Raw genomic sequence first — 13,832 nt, forward strand, 5'->3', positions numbered from 1 at the left:
TGAGCTGGGCACGGAACTGTTTGGGCCTGGATCCCAGGCTGCAGAAGGGAAGTGTCCCCCTCAGTTCATCTTTCCTGTGTGCTCTTTGGGGTTCCATTCCCCCCAAATCTGAGTTCAGCAGAGGACCAACACAGTGTCCAGGGGCTGGAGCGCACACCTGGGAGGAAAGGTTGAGAGGACAGGGCTTGTTCAGCCTGGAAAAAGGAATGGTTTTAGGGGAGGCCTCCCAGCAGTCACCCATTTCCTACTAGGAAGTTACCTGGAAAATTCCAGCTTTCCACAGTAGCACACTGAGCAGAGACACACAGGGCAGAAGCCAAAAGAGAGAGGTTTAAACTTTATGAGGGTCACAAAAATGACCAGAGAGCTGGAGCACCTCCCCAGTGAGGAAAGCCTGAGAGCTGGGGCTTTTCAGCCTGGAGAACAGAAGGTTCCACAGAGCCCTAACTGTGGCCTTTGAAGGGGGGCTCTAAAGGATGGGGACAGATTTTTTGTCAGATTTTCTTGTGATAGGAAAAGGGGCAATGGTTATAAACTGAAGGATGGTTGATTCAGATTAGACAAGAAGTTTTTTAACAATGAGGGTGGAAAACAGTGGCACAGATTGCCCAGAGAAAGGGTGGATGCCCCATCCCTGTGAACATTCAAGCTCTGAGCAACGTGACCTAGTTGTCCCTACTCATTGCAGCTACATGATTTTTCACTCTGGAGCCAGTCAAGCATTGGAAGAGGCTTCCCAGAACACCTGTGCACTCCTCAGCCTTGGAGGTCTTCAAAACCACACTGGACAAACACAGTTCTAAGTACCACAGGAATTTCACAGCCAGTGGTGGAGTGAGCTCCTGGGTCCCCTTTAGCAGCATCCAGTGACACAGAATGCAAGGACAGCTGAAGAACAGCAGCAGCCCCTCCACCAGATCCAGTAAGCACCATTACTGGATGGCTGCTGGTCTCTAGTTCCATCCTTTTTTTTTTTTAATGCTTGGAAAACACTGCTTGGCTGTAGGAGTCCTGTGACTCAACCAGCAATGACAAGATAGGATCCAAAGACACAAAAATCAAGCCCTGAGATCAAGTTTTCCCCAAGAAAACTACTGGCCCTGGATAACCCAGAAGAGGGCAGGAAAAAGACAGGAGGAGTATTACAACTTCTGTTCACACACCAGGTTTCTCAGGGAAAAACTAGCCAGGTGTTCTCACCTTCTCCTTCAGCTGGTACAGAACAGGTCTGAGAACAGAAAATGATTGTTCAACAGCTGTCCTGCATGAAGACATGGTGCAGGACTCACCAAAAAGTCAAGACACTGCAGCAGCTAATTCCTTAACTTGTTTATTTATCATTGAAGAAACACACAGCAGCAAGTTCTGCGTTGGCTTCAGTGTGACCAGATTGTTCCTTGTTGTTACTGCACCCCAGCTTTGAAGTCAACACAGCCATTACTACAAATCACTTTTTTGGAAAGGGAAAGAATTGACCCTGAAGACAAAGAATTGAGGGGAAAATTGAACAATTTCTCCAAAACCACACATTTTAAATATGACAATATTTATAAATCCTTGAAAGGCATGAATTATCCAGTAATGGAAAAAGCAGTTGTGATATTGGCAACAGAAAGTACATAGCCATATGCTTACCAAAACACAAATTGTAAAAGCTGCAAGTTTGATTTGTACACTGCAGCAGTGTGTACATTACTGGAACAATGACTGCAAAGTGGCCTCAGAGGCATTATGGATTCAAGTAAATCTACAGAAAATATCCCAGTGTAGCTAATTCACAATGTTTATTGTATTCAATTCAAATTTAAACAACTTACTGAATTTAGATAGTGATAAAATATCTCAGAAACCGCCTGCCCTCAAAAATACCTATGTAAAAGAGGGCTTTTCTACTTTTTGGCTAATTATGCAAATTCTTTTAGCTCTGCTTTTTCAATAATTCCACTGTGTGAACAGAGGTGTTTTCAAATGCATGTCCTGTGACAATAATACCCCATTCCAAACTAAGAAAGACTAAAAATAAAAAGGGCAGCCTGTTTTTGGTGCGAAAGAGAAGCTGTACTGAAGAGAGCTGTTGGGCTTGCTTCCTTTTATTTTAGCAACAAATGACCCATGAAATAAGCATCATTTGATATCTCAAAAACTGGCATTCAATTTCCAACCTTCTGCTGTGAGTTTTGTGCATGATCAATCTATATGAGTAAGTAATTCATGCTTTCATGTTACCTCAAAACATTGGTTAAAGAATTCCAATTCAGAATGTTTATAAGCACAAATATAATCTGTGGATTCGATCAAATCAAAGCTAAAACATTGGTTAAACTCTGTGATTCCCACTTAACGTCGTACAGTGGTCCACCCTTCTTCATCTGTCTCGTTTTTAGTGCGGCGTGCGGGCTCACGCTCCTTCTCTGTTTTCCAGGATCCTTTCTCCTTGTCCCCGTCCCTTTCCCGCTCTTTGGATGCCGCTGGGGGAGCAGAGGCTGGAGGAGCAGCAGGAGCAGGGCCCGACCGCCGCGCCGGTTCCCGTTCCTCCCCGCGCTCTTCCCTCCTGTCGTCAGCGCGTCGCCACGAGCTCGCTACGGCAGGAAGAGAGAAAAACAACTCAGTCACGCTCCAGCAGCAGCCTGCAAGAGTTCCAACAGACAGCCCTGACCCTGCCAGTGGGATTTACTGATCCTCACCCTGCCAACAGGAATATGATGACAACGGCCAAATACACATTTTAATTTTATAGGAAAGTAACAGAACTACTCAGAACTCTTCTCAGGTTTGGGATTGTGGTGAGCAAGCCCAGTGTCATCTTTAAAACACAGTAACTGCAGTAACAATGTTCCACTGATGTACATGGTTTCATGGTGTAAAAATATATTCTTGTATTAGCAGAATTAAAATCACAAAAGTGTCTCCTTAGAAATGACTGAACCCTGAAAACAAAAATCCTGACTTAAAAACATTTGTGGAAAATGTTCACTGTTATTAAAAGAGGAAATTGCTCTTCAGCCTACTGGAATCAGAGGTAAAATGGTACTGAATTACATGACTCCACTGTAACAGCATCCACCACCCTTTACTGTATGAAAAACTGCTCATTCTCACCAAAAGGATGCTAAGAGTTCTGCCCCAGCTGTGTGTCAAAAAAGAAGTCAAATCCCAAAACTTCTTGATACATTAAAAAAAATATCTCCACCCTGAAAACACTCTGCCTTTCTGTCAGCAGCACTCCTGTGTCTGATCCCATGTGCTGTTCCAGCCTGCTCCCAAGTGCAGGAACAACCACATTTGGGGCAGAGACAAAGTGAGATTCTGAAGGTAAGAATGCCAGAATTGGAAGATGTGGTGTTCCCTCCAGGCTAAATGGATTTGCTGTTACTGTATTTTTAGAACACAGCAAAGGATTAATAAGTATAAGAAATTAATACAGGTCTGTCATCAAAATTAATACCATTAATAGTGTGAAACCCTTACTCACAAATATTTCTGTCACATTTTAATGGTTTTAAGAAAAGGGTTTTAAGAAATTACTTTCTGGGATGTCTGTCTTGATAATCTGAACACAAGGACTACATACACCCAGAACACAATCCTATGAGAAGTACAAACTTGAAATGTTATCCTCCTACTGTAGATGTGAAATGCTACTAAGATGGAAAACAGAACAACTACAAATAGTTAAGATTCCCTGAAGAATTCTCAATTATGCCAAAAAGCACCAGAGGTGCTTTTTATTATTTTGTTTATGGAAAGGCAGTTTAAACACGGGCTGAAAATAAAACCTATTGCCATGTGACCCCTCCCCAGCAGTGTCAGGAAGAGGAGGCTCTGTGCTGGGTGAAGGACTTTAGGACACTGAAAGGAACGTACGCTCTTCCCGCTCGGATCGCAGGGGGGGTCCTCTCCTGAGGGGTGGCTCCCTGTCATCACCACGTCGGTCTCTCATGTCACGACCACCTCTGTCCCACTCCTCACGACGACTTGAATCTCTCCAGCTGGAAGTTTCCTCAGCTGGCCCTCTCCTCCAACCGCCGTCATCCCTGTGGCCACGCAAAACATAAAAACTAAACGTTAGGATTTTTATCTTTGCTATGGAAAGGAGCAGTAATAAATCACAACACGGATATTTACAGACCCAGTGGGTGTCTATTTAACATACTTCCAAAATTGGTTTTGTTTTTCCTGAGCCTAACATGGAATTCTCTTGATAATAGATTAAAAAGAAAAATTTAAAAGCATTTTAAGCATTTTGGAATTCCTCCTGTAAACAGATATCATCCTAAAAATAACATCTATTTGCTGCCCTAAAGTGCTTAGTATCACACAAACTAACCCTTGTTCCTTTCACTCAGCAATTCCACGTTATTTCTGTATCAGCAGGGCCCTTTTTTCTTTTTGCAGAAACATTTAGAAGTACTTAAACAGAGCAGTCAGACCTGGGACGCCTGAAACGATCGTCTCGATCAAAATCTCTCTCCCTGTCAAATTCCCGCTCCTTCTCATTTTCATCCCGGTCTTTGTCTCGATCCCATTCACGGTCTCCTGAAGGTCTGGAGTCTCGGGGAGGGCCCCAGCTGTCCTCACGAGCCTTCTCTCGTTCTCTCCACCCCCCTGTAAGAAAGAAACACAGTCAAAGGAGTTTGTGACTGACCTCTGATCTCTCTTGTAGACAAAGAACCCTTTACTTCCGTCACAGAAACTGGTTCTTCAAGTTCTGACTCCTGAAGATCCAACTCAAGATGTTTGTAAGAAGTTTGCACATGGGAGCCACAGAGAAAACACTGTGCAGACAAAAAGCTGCTAAATGTAAAGCCAGTAATGCACACCTCATGTCTGGGCTGCCTGCAACAGCCCAGCAGAGCTGGCTGCACCCTGCAGATTTCAGCCAGAAATCACAAGGGTCTGGTGCAAAACAAGTGCAAGAAGAAGCAAAGGGTGTAGCTCAGACAGCAGATTCCTTTGTGAAAATCCACAAATGAGGGGATTTTAATGAAGCAGATTTTTAAAGAACTTACTGCTTTTTAAAGCATTACTTTAAAATGTGACTTTTGTTACCATCCACTTAACACAGTGCACTCTGCAGTACTGCTCAGTTATTTATGAATGGGAGTTCTTTGTTATGTAGCCTGCTTTGGTTTTAAATAGGAAAAACTGGAGTGCAAGTTTTGATATTTATTATAAATTTTCTAAAGCTTTGGATTACATAATTAGTGTCTATGAAAGCTGACATGGTGCCTGCCAATACGTAAGTGAAAAGAACCAGGAAATCAAAATAATATCTAACATTCAAATGTCATCAACAGTTCTGAAAAGAATCAGAAACATCTCTAGACACCATCAATGACACTTAAGAATAGAAATAAACAATACAAGAACAGGATAATTCAGATTTTAAGGGACTTCAGAAGGTCATCTAATCCAAGCTCTGCTCTAAGCAGGGCTTTCAGTAAGGGTTAAAAACAAAAAGGGAATGTTAAGAACGTTTATCACACAGAAAGGGCTTGTCAAAGCCACACCCACTTAAATGAAGTATCCAAATCCTCCTTTAGAAGTTTAACTTCAGACACATGGAAGGAGTAGGGAAAGAGTCCAAGGTGTGCTAATCTAGTGAGAATGCTCCCAAGCAAAGCATTCAACTTGTATACTTTGCTTTTGCACAGGGAAGTGACCAGTGTTAAGTCTATGACCATCACATATCTTCCAGACAAGCAATTTTTTTATAATTCAACCAAATGAAAAGGTTCAATTATACTAAGTAGAGCAGTGTCTACATCAGCCAAATTAACCTAGATGTTTTCAGAGCTGATTCTCCCACCTCTGGCATCAAGTATGTTACCTCCACTATCTATGAGGACAACACACACACACACTTTCAAGGGAGGATTATTGTATTACTGTGCTTTACCTGGTTTACCAAATGGTCTCCAGGGACCTGGCCTTGAGTCCTCACTGCCACGCCACGGGCCCCTGTCATCGTCTCTCCTGGAGAGCCTGTCATCGTCCGCGTTCCGCCAGGGTCCCCTGTCCTCATCCCGCCGGGCCATCCTGTCGTCATCCAGCCCGCGCCGGGGCCCTCTGTCATCATCCAGCCCGCGCCGGGGCCCCCTGTCGTCATCTGCAGCCCGCCAGCTGCCCCTGTCATCATCCAGCCCCCGCCTGGGGGGCCTGTCCTCATCCAGGGCCCGGCGGGGCGGCCGGTCGTCGTCCAGCCCGCGCCGGGGCCCTCTGTCGTCGTCCGCCGCGCGCCAGCTGCCTCTGTCATCGTCCAAGCCACGCCGGGGGGGCCTGTCGTCATCCAGGACACGTCTGGGTGGTCTGTCATCATCCAGGACGCGTCTGGGGGGCCTGTCATCATCCAGGACACGTCTGGGGGGCCTGTCATCATCCAGCCCGCGTCTGGGACCCCTGTCATCATCTGCAGCTCGCCAGCTTCCTCTGTCATCATCCAAACCACGCCGGGGCGGCCTGTCCTCATCCAAGCCACGTCTGGGGGGCCTGTCCTCATCCCCTTCTCGCCTCGGAGGCCTGTCCTCGTCCCCTTCCCGTCGAGGTGGCCTGTCCTCTGCTGATTCTGGAGGACGCTCCTTGTCCTCTGCAGGAGCACGCCTGGGCAGATCCTCCCCTCGCCTGGGCAGATCGTCCCCGCGGCGGAACGGTCGCTCGTCGTCTCTTGGATCTCCTCGACGCCAGTCTCTGTAACCACAGGGAACGAGTGACAAGTGGAAAGTGACATCCAGGAAAGCTTTACATCAACAGCATCAAACCCCTCAAAGCCATTTCTGATTGCACCCACTTGAAGGGGCATTCCCTTCATCGCTATGGGAAAGAGGCAGGTCACTGTCCCCACAGCTTCAGTAAAGACTCAGCACTTCATCATCTCCTTTCAAACTACAGTTTGGACAGTCCCCTATTGGTTATCTGCTGCAACGCCACAGAGAAGAGGGCTGGCTTCTACACCAAGCCTAATTTGGCTAACTTGACCTAAGTCTGAAAGAATCAATACTAAAAAACCCCACAACCATCAATTAAGTATCCCTCTCTCCAAGCACGTGCCAACTCTACACACCATTAAGTCTGCTGTCTACAAGATTTTAAACATACATTTAGACCATAAACCCTGTTTTTGTCACCAAATTAATTTATCTCAGGAAATTAACCTTCCTCAGCAATTAAAAAAAAAAAAAGAAATAAAATATCACAGAATGTCCTGGTACCTGCTTCTTGGCAGGAGAAGAGAAGCTGCACTGGGGTTGAATCTCATGGATTAAAAAAAAAATAAAACCCAAACCAAAACACAACAGAAAGAAGACCTCAAGGTTTAGAAATCCACTATGCTACTAAAATGTAAACAAAAAAACCAGCAATATCTTGCTACAAAACAGCAGATGTAGGACATGAAGAGGTCAGAACAAAGAGACAACAAGTTTGTGACAACTCAAGAGTCTCGAGAATTTTGAGGAATTGCAAGCAGTGCATTCCCTGGGTTTGGAAGAATAAGGGAGAATGCAATTATCATTGATCTGTAAAAACAAAGGTAAAAACAAAGACATGGAGATTGTTAATTTCCATTTAGACTCAAATTGGATAATCTTCTCCTTTGAAAAATCTGATTATTTTACCATAAAAGACATGTGGAAGAATGGTTATAATGTTTATCAGATGAACAAGTATTTAATTTATCAGATACTGTCTCAGTGTCTCAGGATTTTTAAATCTAATTTTAAGCTATTACTTTTAAACTACCTCTACTTTAATTAATCTCTAGGAAAGCTGAATGAGGAATGACTAAGACAGGCTGCATCACTCTGTGTGGAAAAAAAATTCCATTGAAACATACAAATCAGTGCATTAAACACTTCACAAAATGACAGAATGGTTTGGGTTGGAAGAGACCTTGAAGATCATCTCATTCCACCCCCTGCCATGGGCAGGGACACCTTCCACTATCCCAGGTTGCTCCAAGCCCTGTCCAGCCTGGCCTGGAACATTTCCAGGGATGGGGCACCAGAGCTTTTGCAATGTATGTGTAGTGAAAGGCTTCACCCAGCAGTGTCATCCAATTGTTGGATTCTGCAGTTCATGACAAAGTGGATCACTACCAAGAACGGCAACACAGCTTTTAAGGAAATATGGCATTCTATTTTGTTTATAGAGATCATGCCCTTCTAAGACACATTAAGAAATTACTAGAGAGAGAAAGAGTCAATAAACTTGCTTCCACTGGAGTCAGAGTAAGCAGTAATGGATTTAAATTGCTGTACTGGAAATTAGGGTTAGATATTTACAAAAGTCTATCTACCTGCATGGCTAATTAAGCAATAAAACATACTGCCAACTGGAATCAGCAGTGTTATCTCCATCAGCACAGGCTTTTAAGAGCAACTAGATGTGCACCATCAGAAATATTTATAGCTACAGTTCATCCTGATGTGAAGCAGCAAAACAGACAAATGTTAAAAATCTTGTCTTCTGCAACTGTATAAACAGTTTTCATTATTAGTGAACATATTCAAAATAAATGTAACCAAGTGTGGATTTTTATTTTTAAAGTTCAAAGTACATTCATAATATTCTTCCTTCAAAAATCTATCCCTCCCTGTTCAATACAGCTCTTCAGAACTTTGTTTAATTAATGGCATGCGTTTTCTGCTCTGTGAATTATTCTGGGACTTGCATAGTTACTATCAGTTTTCTAAATGGAAAATCTCACAATTTCATCATCCAGGAACACTTGTCATCCTTCTCCATTCTGTATTTACAGAACTGACACCAATGTTTGAGTGGGAGAAAAGTTGTTAATTTAAAAAGGAATCCAAGGAAGCAAGTTGTTTATCACACACAGAAGGTGTCTGCTTGCCTTCACATATCTAAGCCAAATAAAACAGGAATGTTATCTGAGAATGGTTCCAAGATAAAACCTCTCTCTCATTCCAAGATCCTTACAAAGCAACTTTTTTAACAGTAGGTAACTTTCAGAGATGTAGAGGCATGAGATATTAGTCGGTTAGTGCAGCTTTAGCAGTAGCACCAAAATGGGAGCCTCCATACTTTGATCCCAATGTAACTTGGTAACCCCTGATTACCTCTCCACTGGTGCTCGACGCCATTCTGATTCTGGCTCACCTCCTCTTCTCCAGGAGCTTTCCGACTCCCTGTCACCCCAACGAGATTCCTGCGTGTCAAAAGAAAATGGGAACATTCTTTATGAATGTTTAAAACAAATATTTTCAACATATAATTCATTCTTGAGCATGTTATGTCATTAAAAACTCATCTGTCATACTGCAGAACACAGAACTATCAGGAGTTTGAGTAGCTAAAGTTTGGTTTTAACTGACTTTATTGTTTCTGCTGCAGTTCAAACAAAAACACGGTTCCCCGTGTGACACAGACTTTACCTGTAGGGTAGGATATAAGCAAATACACTAAAAAGTTTATGAGAAGTGTATGAACAATTAAACAACAGCTACAGTCAGCCACAGCCACTACCTGCTGACACAAAAGAGATGTTCTGACAGTTCCACTTTTCCTGGGGGCTTATGACAACAGGAATGAACTCAAGTAATTATTTGCTTTTGTGCTTTCTGATCTCATCAGGAAATGTAACTGAATACATTGAAAGCTCTCTGTGGCAAGGACAATTTTGTTCCCAATACCTCAGTGCACAGAAGAGGTGAGGTATTAGTGATTCACACGGCTTGCAGGGCAGAGCAATGACAAATCTGTATTTTTTAAAATAAAGTAAAATGTCTCTCTCCACTGCCAGACAAACCATTTAAATAGATTTTTATGTCTTAATTCCACCACAAGAAACCACTTAGCTAAACCATCCAAAATACCTGATTTCACATAATCACACAACCTCTTCATAAGAAGGGTATTCCAGTTTTAAATCCCTCTTTGAAAAGTGTTTTTATTTTTCATTATGGGTTAACCAAGATCTTGCATATCCACTACTCTGTCTCCTTAAATGCTTTTGAAATGACCCCAAATAACAACGGTGAGCAAAGAATCCCAGAACTGCAGATGGAATTTCTGGAGTGGTACAGGTATCTCCCTCAGAACCTGAGCCAGGTTTTCCACAGAATCAAGTGCCCACAGATAGGAGACCTCTTATGTGAAAAATACCCATCATGATTATTTACTTGACAGACTGTCAAAACAATTTATACAACCTGATAACTTATCTTCATAGTGTTCCTCAATGAAATATGTATTAAACAAAGAGAAAGGCTGTGGGGGATGAAATTTTAGACCAGTTCTCTTGAAAGGTAAGTTCTGAAAAAGTGGGAGTGTAAAAGGCTTATGGTACTTACTTGCATTCTTTTAAACCATTAAACATGTCCAAGTAACTTTTGTTTTACTTCCTGTTGGGCTGGGGTAGTGAGTTCTCCCAACCCAAGTTATATTTGTACAGAGAAAGTTGCACACAAACATCTTGGTTTTATGTTATTGCATATTTCTTATAAAATACAAAACTATGCTTTTATGTTTAATCTGGGGGGGATTTTCTTTCAATATCCACTTGAATTTCTGACTTTTGCATGAGACACTGCACTTGCTTCCAATAGTTTTCCTTCTTTTTGTATTAAAGAAAATTTTGTCCAATATTCATTTTAGTCTTTATGAATTTAGTTTTGAAACAGTTTGGCAATCTTAGCTTCCAGACAGTCTCTTTACTTTATTGCTAAACTAAAGATTCCAGATCCTGATAGTGAGCTGAAACTAAGTGACAGTAATTTAATTATTATTTTAGCCACTCACATTCAAACTTAATAAGTAAATAAATAAAAATAAACAAACCTATGGCTTTGCAATGCTAACACCTTATTTCAAATAAACTACTGAAGAAGGAGCAGCCAGAAACAAACAAACCTGCAGGAATTACCCACCTTCCTTGAAAATGGGTCATCCAGCCCCCTCCTCTCTTCCTCTCGGCGGCGCTCTCTTTCCTCTATCTCCATTTCTCTCTGCCGTTTTTTCTTCTCCAGCTCCTCCAGTTTCTTGACCCGCTCCTGGTACTCCCGCTGCTCCTGCTCGCGCTTCTCGCGCTCGATGCGCTCCTTCTCCTCACGCTCTGCACAGTTGGAAACACACAGAGAATTTGTTACCAACACAAATTCCATTACTTTGCTGCATCCACACAAGGGTTCCACAACACAATCTCTCCCCTTGGACTCTATGAAAAATAAACACTTAAAAATACAAGCATTTTGTATGATGTGTTTAGCTAACCACAGAACCTGCTTTGTGCAAGTCGCCTAACTCAGAAGCAATAGGAAGAGGACCCCTGATACATCCATTAATGAGACATCTTGAACAACTAGCAAGAAAGAAGAAGTTCCAATACCTTTATGTTAATTCAATGTACATACATAACTGTAGCAACTAAAATATCAGTAACTACCTCAAACATAGTAGAGGATCCCTCCCTTAGAAAACGTCAAACAAAAAAATCAGCTAACAGTGTCAGAAATTTGATATTCTTGACTGCTTCAGTTGTTGTTTTTTAAATACTGCATTATGATGAACTGTGATACATAAAATCTTCAACTTCCAATTGACAAGTAGGGCAGAAGTTCATCCTGCAGTTTGCCAGCCATCTCTTCTCCTCTAAAGCCCTGAAACAGGGTATTTAGGGCTATCAGACACAACAATTCACAAGGAAAGGTGTGAGCTGTTTACAATTTTGGAGTTCTTGATCTGACACCAATGTTCTCTTCTCTTTAAGATGTGCACAAACAAGTGGCCAGAACTCCAACTATAGACTAAAATCAAAGACTCACTTTTTCATCAGCCTCTCTTACTTCATCTCCTCCTTCACTCATGTCTAGGAGCTACAAAGCTCTACCTTCCTGTCTATGCTGCACAGATAAGCAAGGAACGTGTGACAACTGGAAGTGGAAAAGACTTCCTTCAAACTCATGAAACAGGAAAACCAGACACCAGTTGTGTTACAAAATGGGAAGGCTCAAGGATGCAAAGGATGAAAGTCACATTCTCAATCGCACCTTTAAGCAGCTGCTCCTCCCGTAGCCTTTGCTCCTCCTCCTCCTTCTCCCTGTAGTAAGTGATGCGTCTCTCCTCCTTGCGCTGCTTCTTGCGCTCCTCCAGACGGTTCCGCCTCTCCTCCGCCAACCGCTCCTGGAACTGCTTGAGTTTATCCTGAAATACCAACAAGACACCTCAGAACACCACACTGTAATGTCTGAGAGCTAGGCAGTTACACAATTGTTAAATAAAGCTACACAGAAACTCAAAACAACTGCAACATATCAATTTTGCTTCACTGAAAAACATCCTTTTGCCATGTCAACCTCTTCTGTAATTGATTTTGTATAAGAGAATATACTCTAGTATAGAAGAAAGACATAATCAGATAATCATGTATAGTATTAGTCCTTTATCTGCTTTTTCAGAAAGGAATGGCCTAAATAATAATTTATCTGTACCTAAAACATATTACCCAAAATTATCCCTATTATTGCAAAGAATCATATGCAGTTACTAAATTATATTAACGTAACATTTCTTCTGCTTTTTTTTTGGTAAAGACAAATTAGTACATATTGGGCTATGTACTGCAACATAGCCCAATACTCAAAGCTATAAACAGGCAGATACAGCTGTCTGCCTATATGATACCCAGTGATCCCTTATTAATTACTGCACTTAAATAAACAATTTACCCCCTCTTTTATTTTCCATGTTCCAATGTCAAAAATTCAAAGTGTTACTACCTAGGAACAGGTGCACAAAATTTAATTTAAAAGCCAAAGCAGAAAATAAGCAATTCCACAGTTCTGGACCATTTTAAATACTCATTTGTTTCTAGTTTCATGAAGAATCAGTTTTAGTTCCTCACTTTAGGGGTGCACTTTGTTAGCAAGGCTACATCTCATGTACCTCATAAACTGTTCGTCGTGATGCCTTGAGCCTGGCTTCAAATAAATCTCTATCCTCCAACATCCTGGAGAGTCTGCTCTTGTGCTCAAGGGCTTTCTCACGCTCCAGCTGCAGGGTGGTGATCTGAAACAGCAAATAAACAAAGTATAACTTCACTATACATCTGGATTCAATCTACCCCAGTCACTAGAAGGAAAAATTTTCACTTCCCCTTGCACAGCAAAGACAGAAGAAATTGCTGTCCACTAAAACAGTGAAAGCACAAAGCTAACAACTTGTGAATTTGTGTAAAGATTTCAATCTTTCTTTTTTGGAAAGAGCTGGGAAAAAGAAAACAAACAGTGCAAACCCCACTATTTTTCATGCATTACTAATGCACTTTATCAATGGAACAAAAAATTCTTACCCTTTCTTCTTCCTGTTGCTCCCACAGCTCCATATCATGCACTCTCTGTTCCTCATAGGCAGTCTTTATTAAAGGAATTTCTTCCAAGCGCTTCGCTCTTTCAAAGTAGTCAATCTGAGTAAAGGTAACACATCTTTAGTGTGACATAATGCACACATAAACCCCTGATTTCTGGAGACTTCTCCAATATAGCTGATATATCATGGCAAAACAGCAACAAACACACTGGACCATCTAAGGTCAACCTAACCAAGAACCTGTCTCTACCACTGGCAACTACCTAAGTGTGCTCCCAGGCAGGGATGCAGGAATGGAGACAGGCACATCATGATTCTCTCTCAGCATCATCCATTTTCAGCTCCCGGCATTTTCTGTGTTCAAAGTATTTTTACATTTTAAACAGTGGATTTCCTCTCTTGTCCTGAGCCCAAAGCTTTTCATATACAACAATGTACTTTGGAAAGAACTCCTGCCTGTCTGTGGCTCACAGCTTGAAGATCCAACTTCAACCTACCAACAGCTCTGA

General features: G+C 42.0%; 1 protein-coding gene across 1 annotated transcript in view; it reads right to left on the reverse strand.

The window, feature by feature from the left end:
- Positions 1–1,314: 1,314 nt before the first annotated feature.
- Positions 1,315–13,832, reverse strand: part of EIF3A (eukaryotic translation initiation factor 3 subunit A) — a 28,253-nt gene continuing 15,735 nt past the window's right edge. The window contains exons 14-22 of the mRNA XM_039708910.1: positions 13,307–13,420; positions 12,901–13,023; positions 12,006–12,159; positions 10,887–11,071; positions 9,078–9,166; positions 5,900–6,687; positions 4,431–4,605; positions 3,865–4,034; positions 1,315–2,579 (exon numbers count right to left, since the gene is read on the reverse strand). Of these exons, the coding sequence (XP_039564844.1) occupies positions 2,338–2,579; positions 3,865–4,034; positions 4,431–4,605; positions 5,900–6,687; positions 9,078–9,166; positions 10,887–11,071; positions 12,006–12,159; positions 12,901–13,023; positions 13,307–13,420 (2,040 nt within the window). The 3' untranslated portion in view covers positions 1,315–2,337. The remainder of the gene's footprint in view (positions 2,580–3,864; positions 4,035–4,430; positions 4,606–5,899; positions 6,688–9,077; positions 9,167–10,886; positions 11,072–12,005; positions 12,160–12,900; positions 13,024–13,306; positions 13,421–13,832) is intronic.

Source organism: Passer montanus, unplaced genomic scaffold (assembly GCF_014805655.1).
Source record: "Passer montanus isolate IOZ18808 unplaced genomic scaffold, ASM1480565v1 scaffold21, whole genome shotgun sequence".
NCBI lineage: Eukaryota > Metazoa > Chordata > Aves > Passeriformes > Passeridae > Passer > Passer montanus.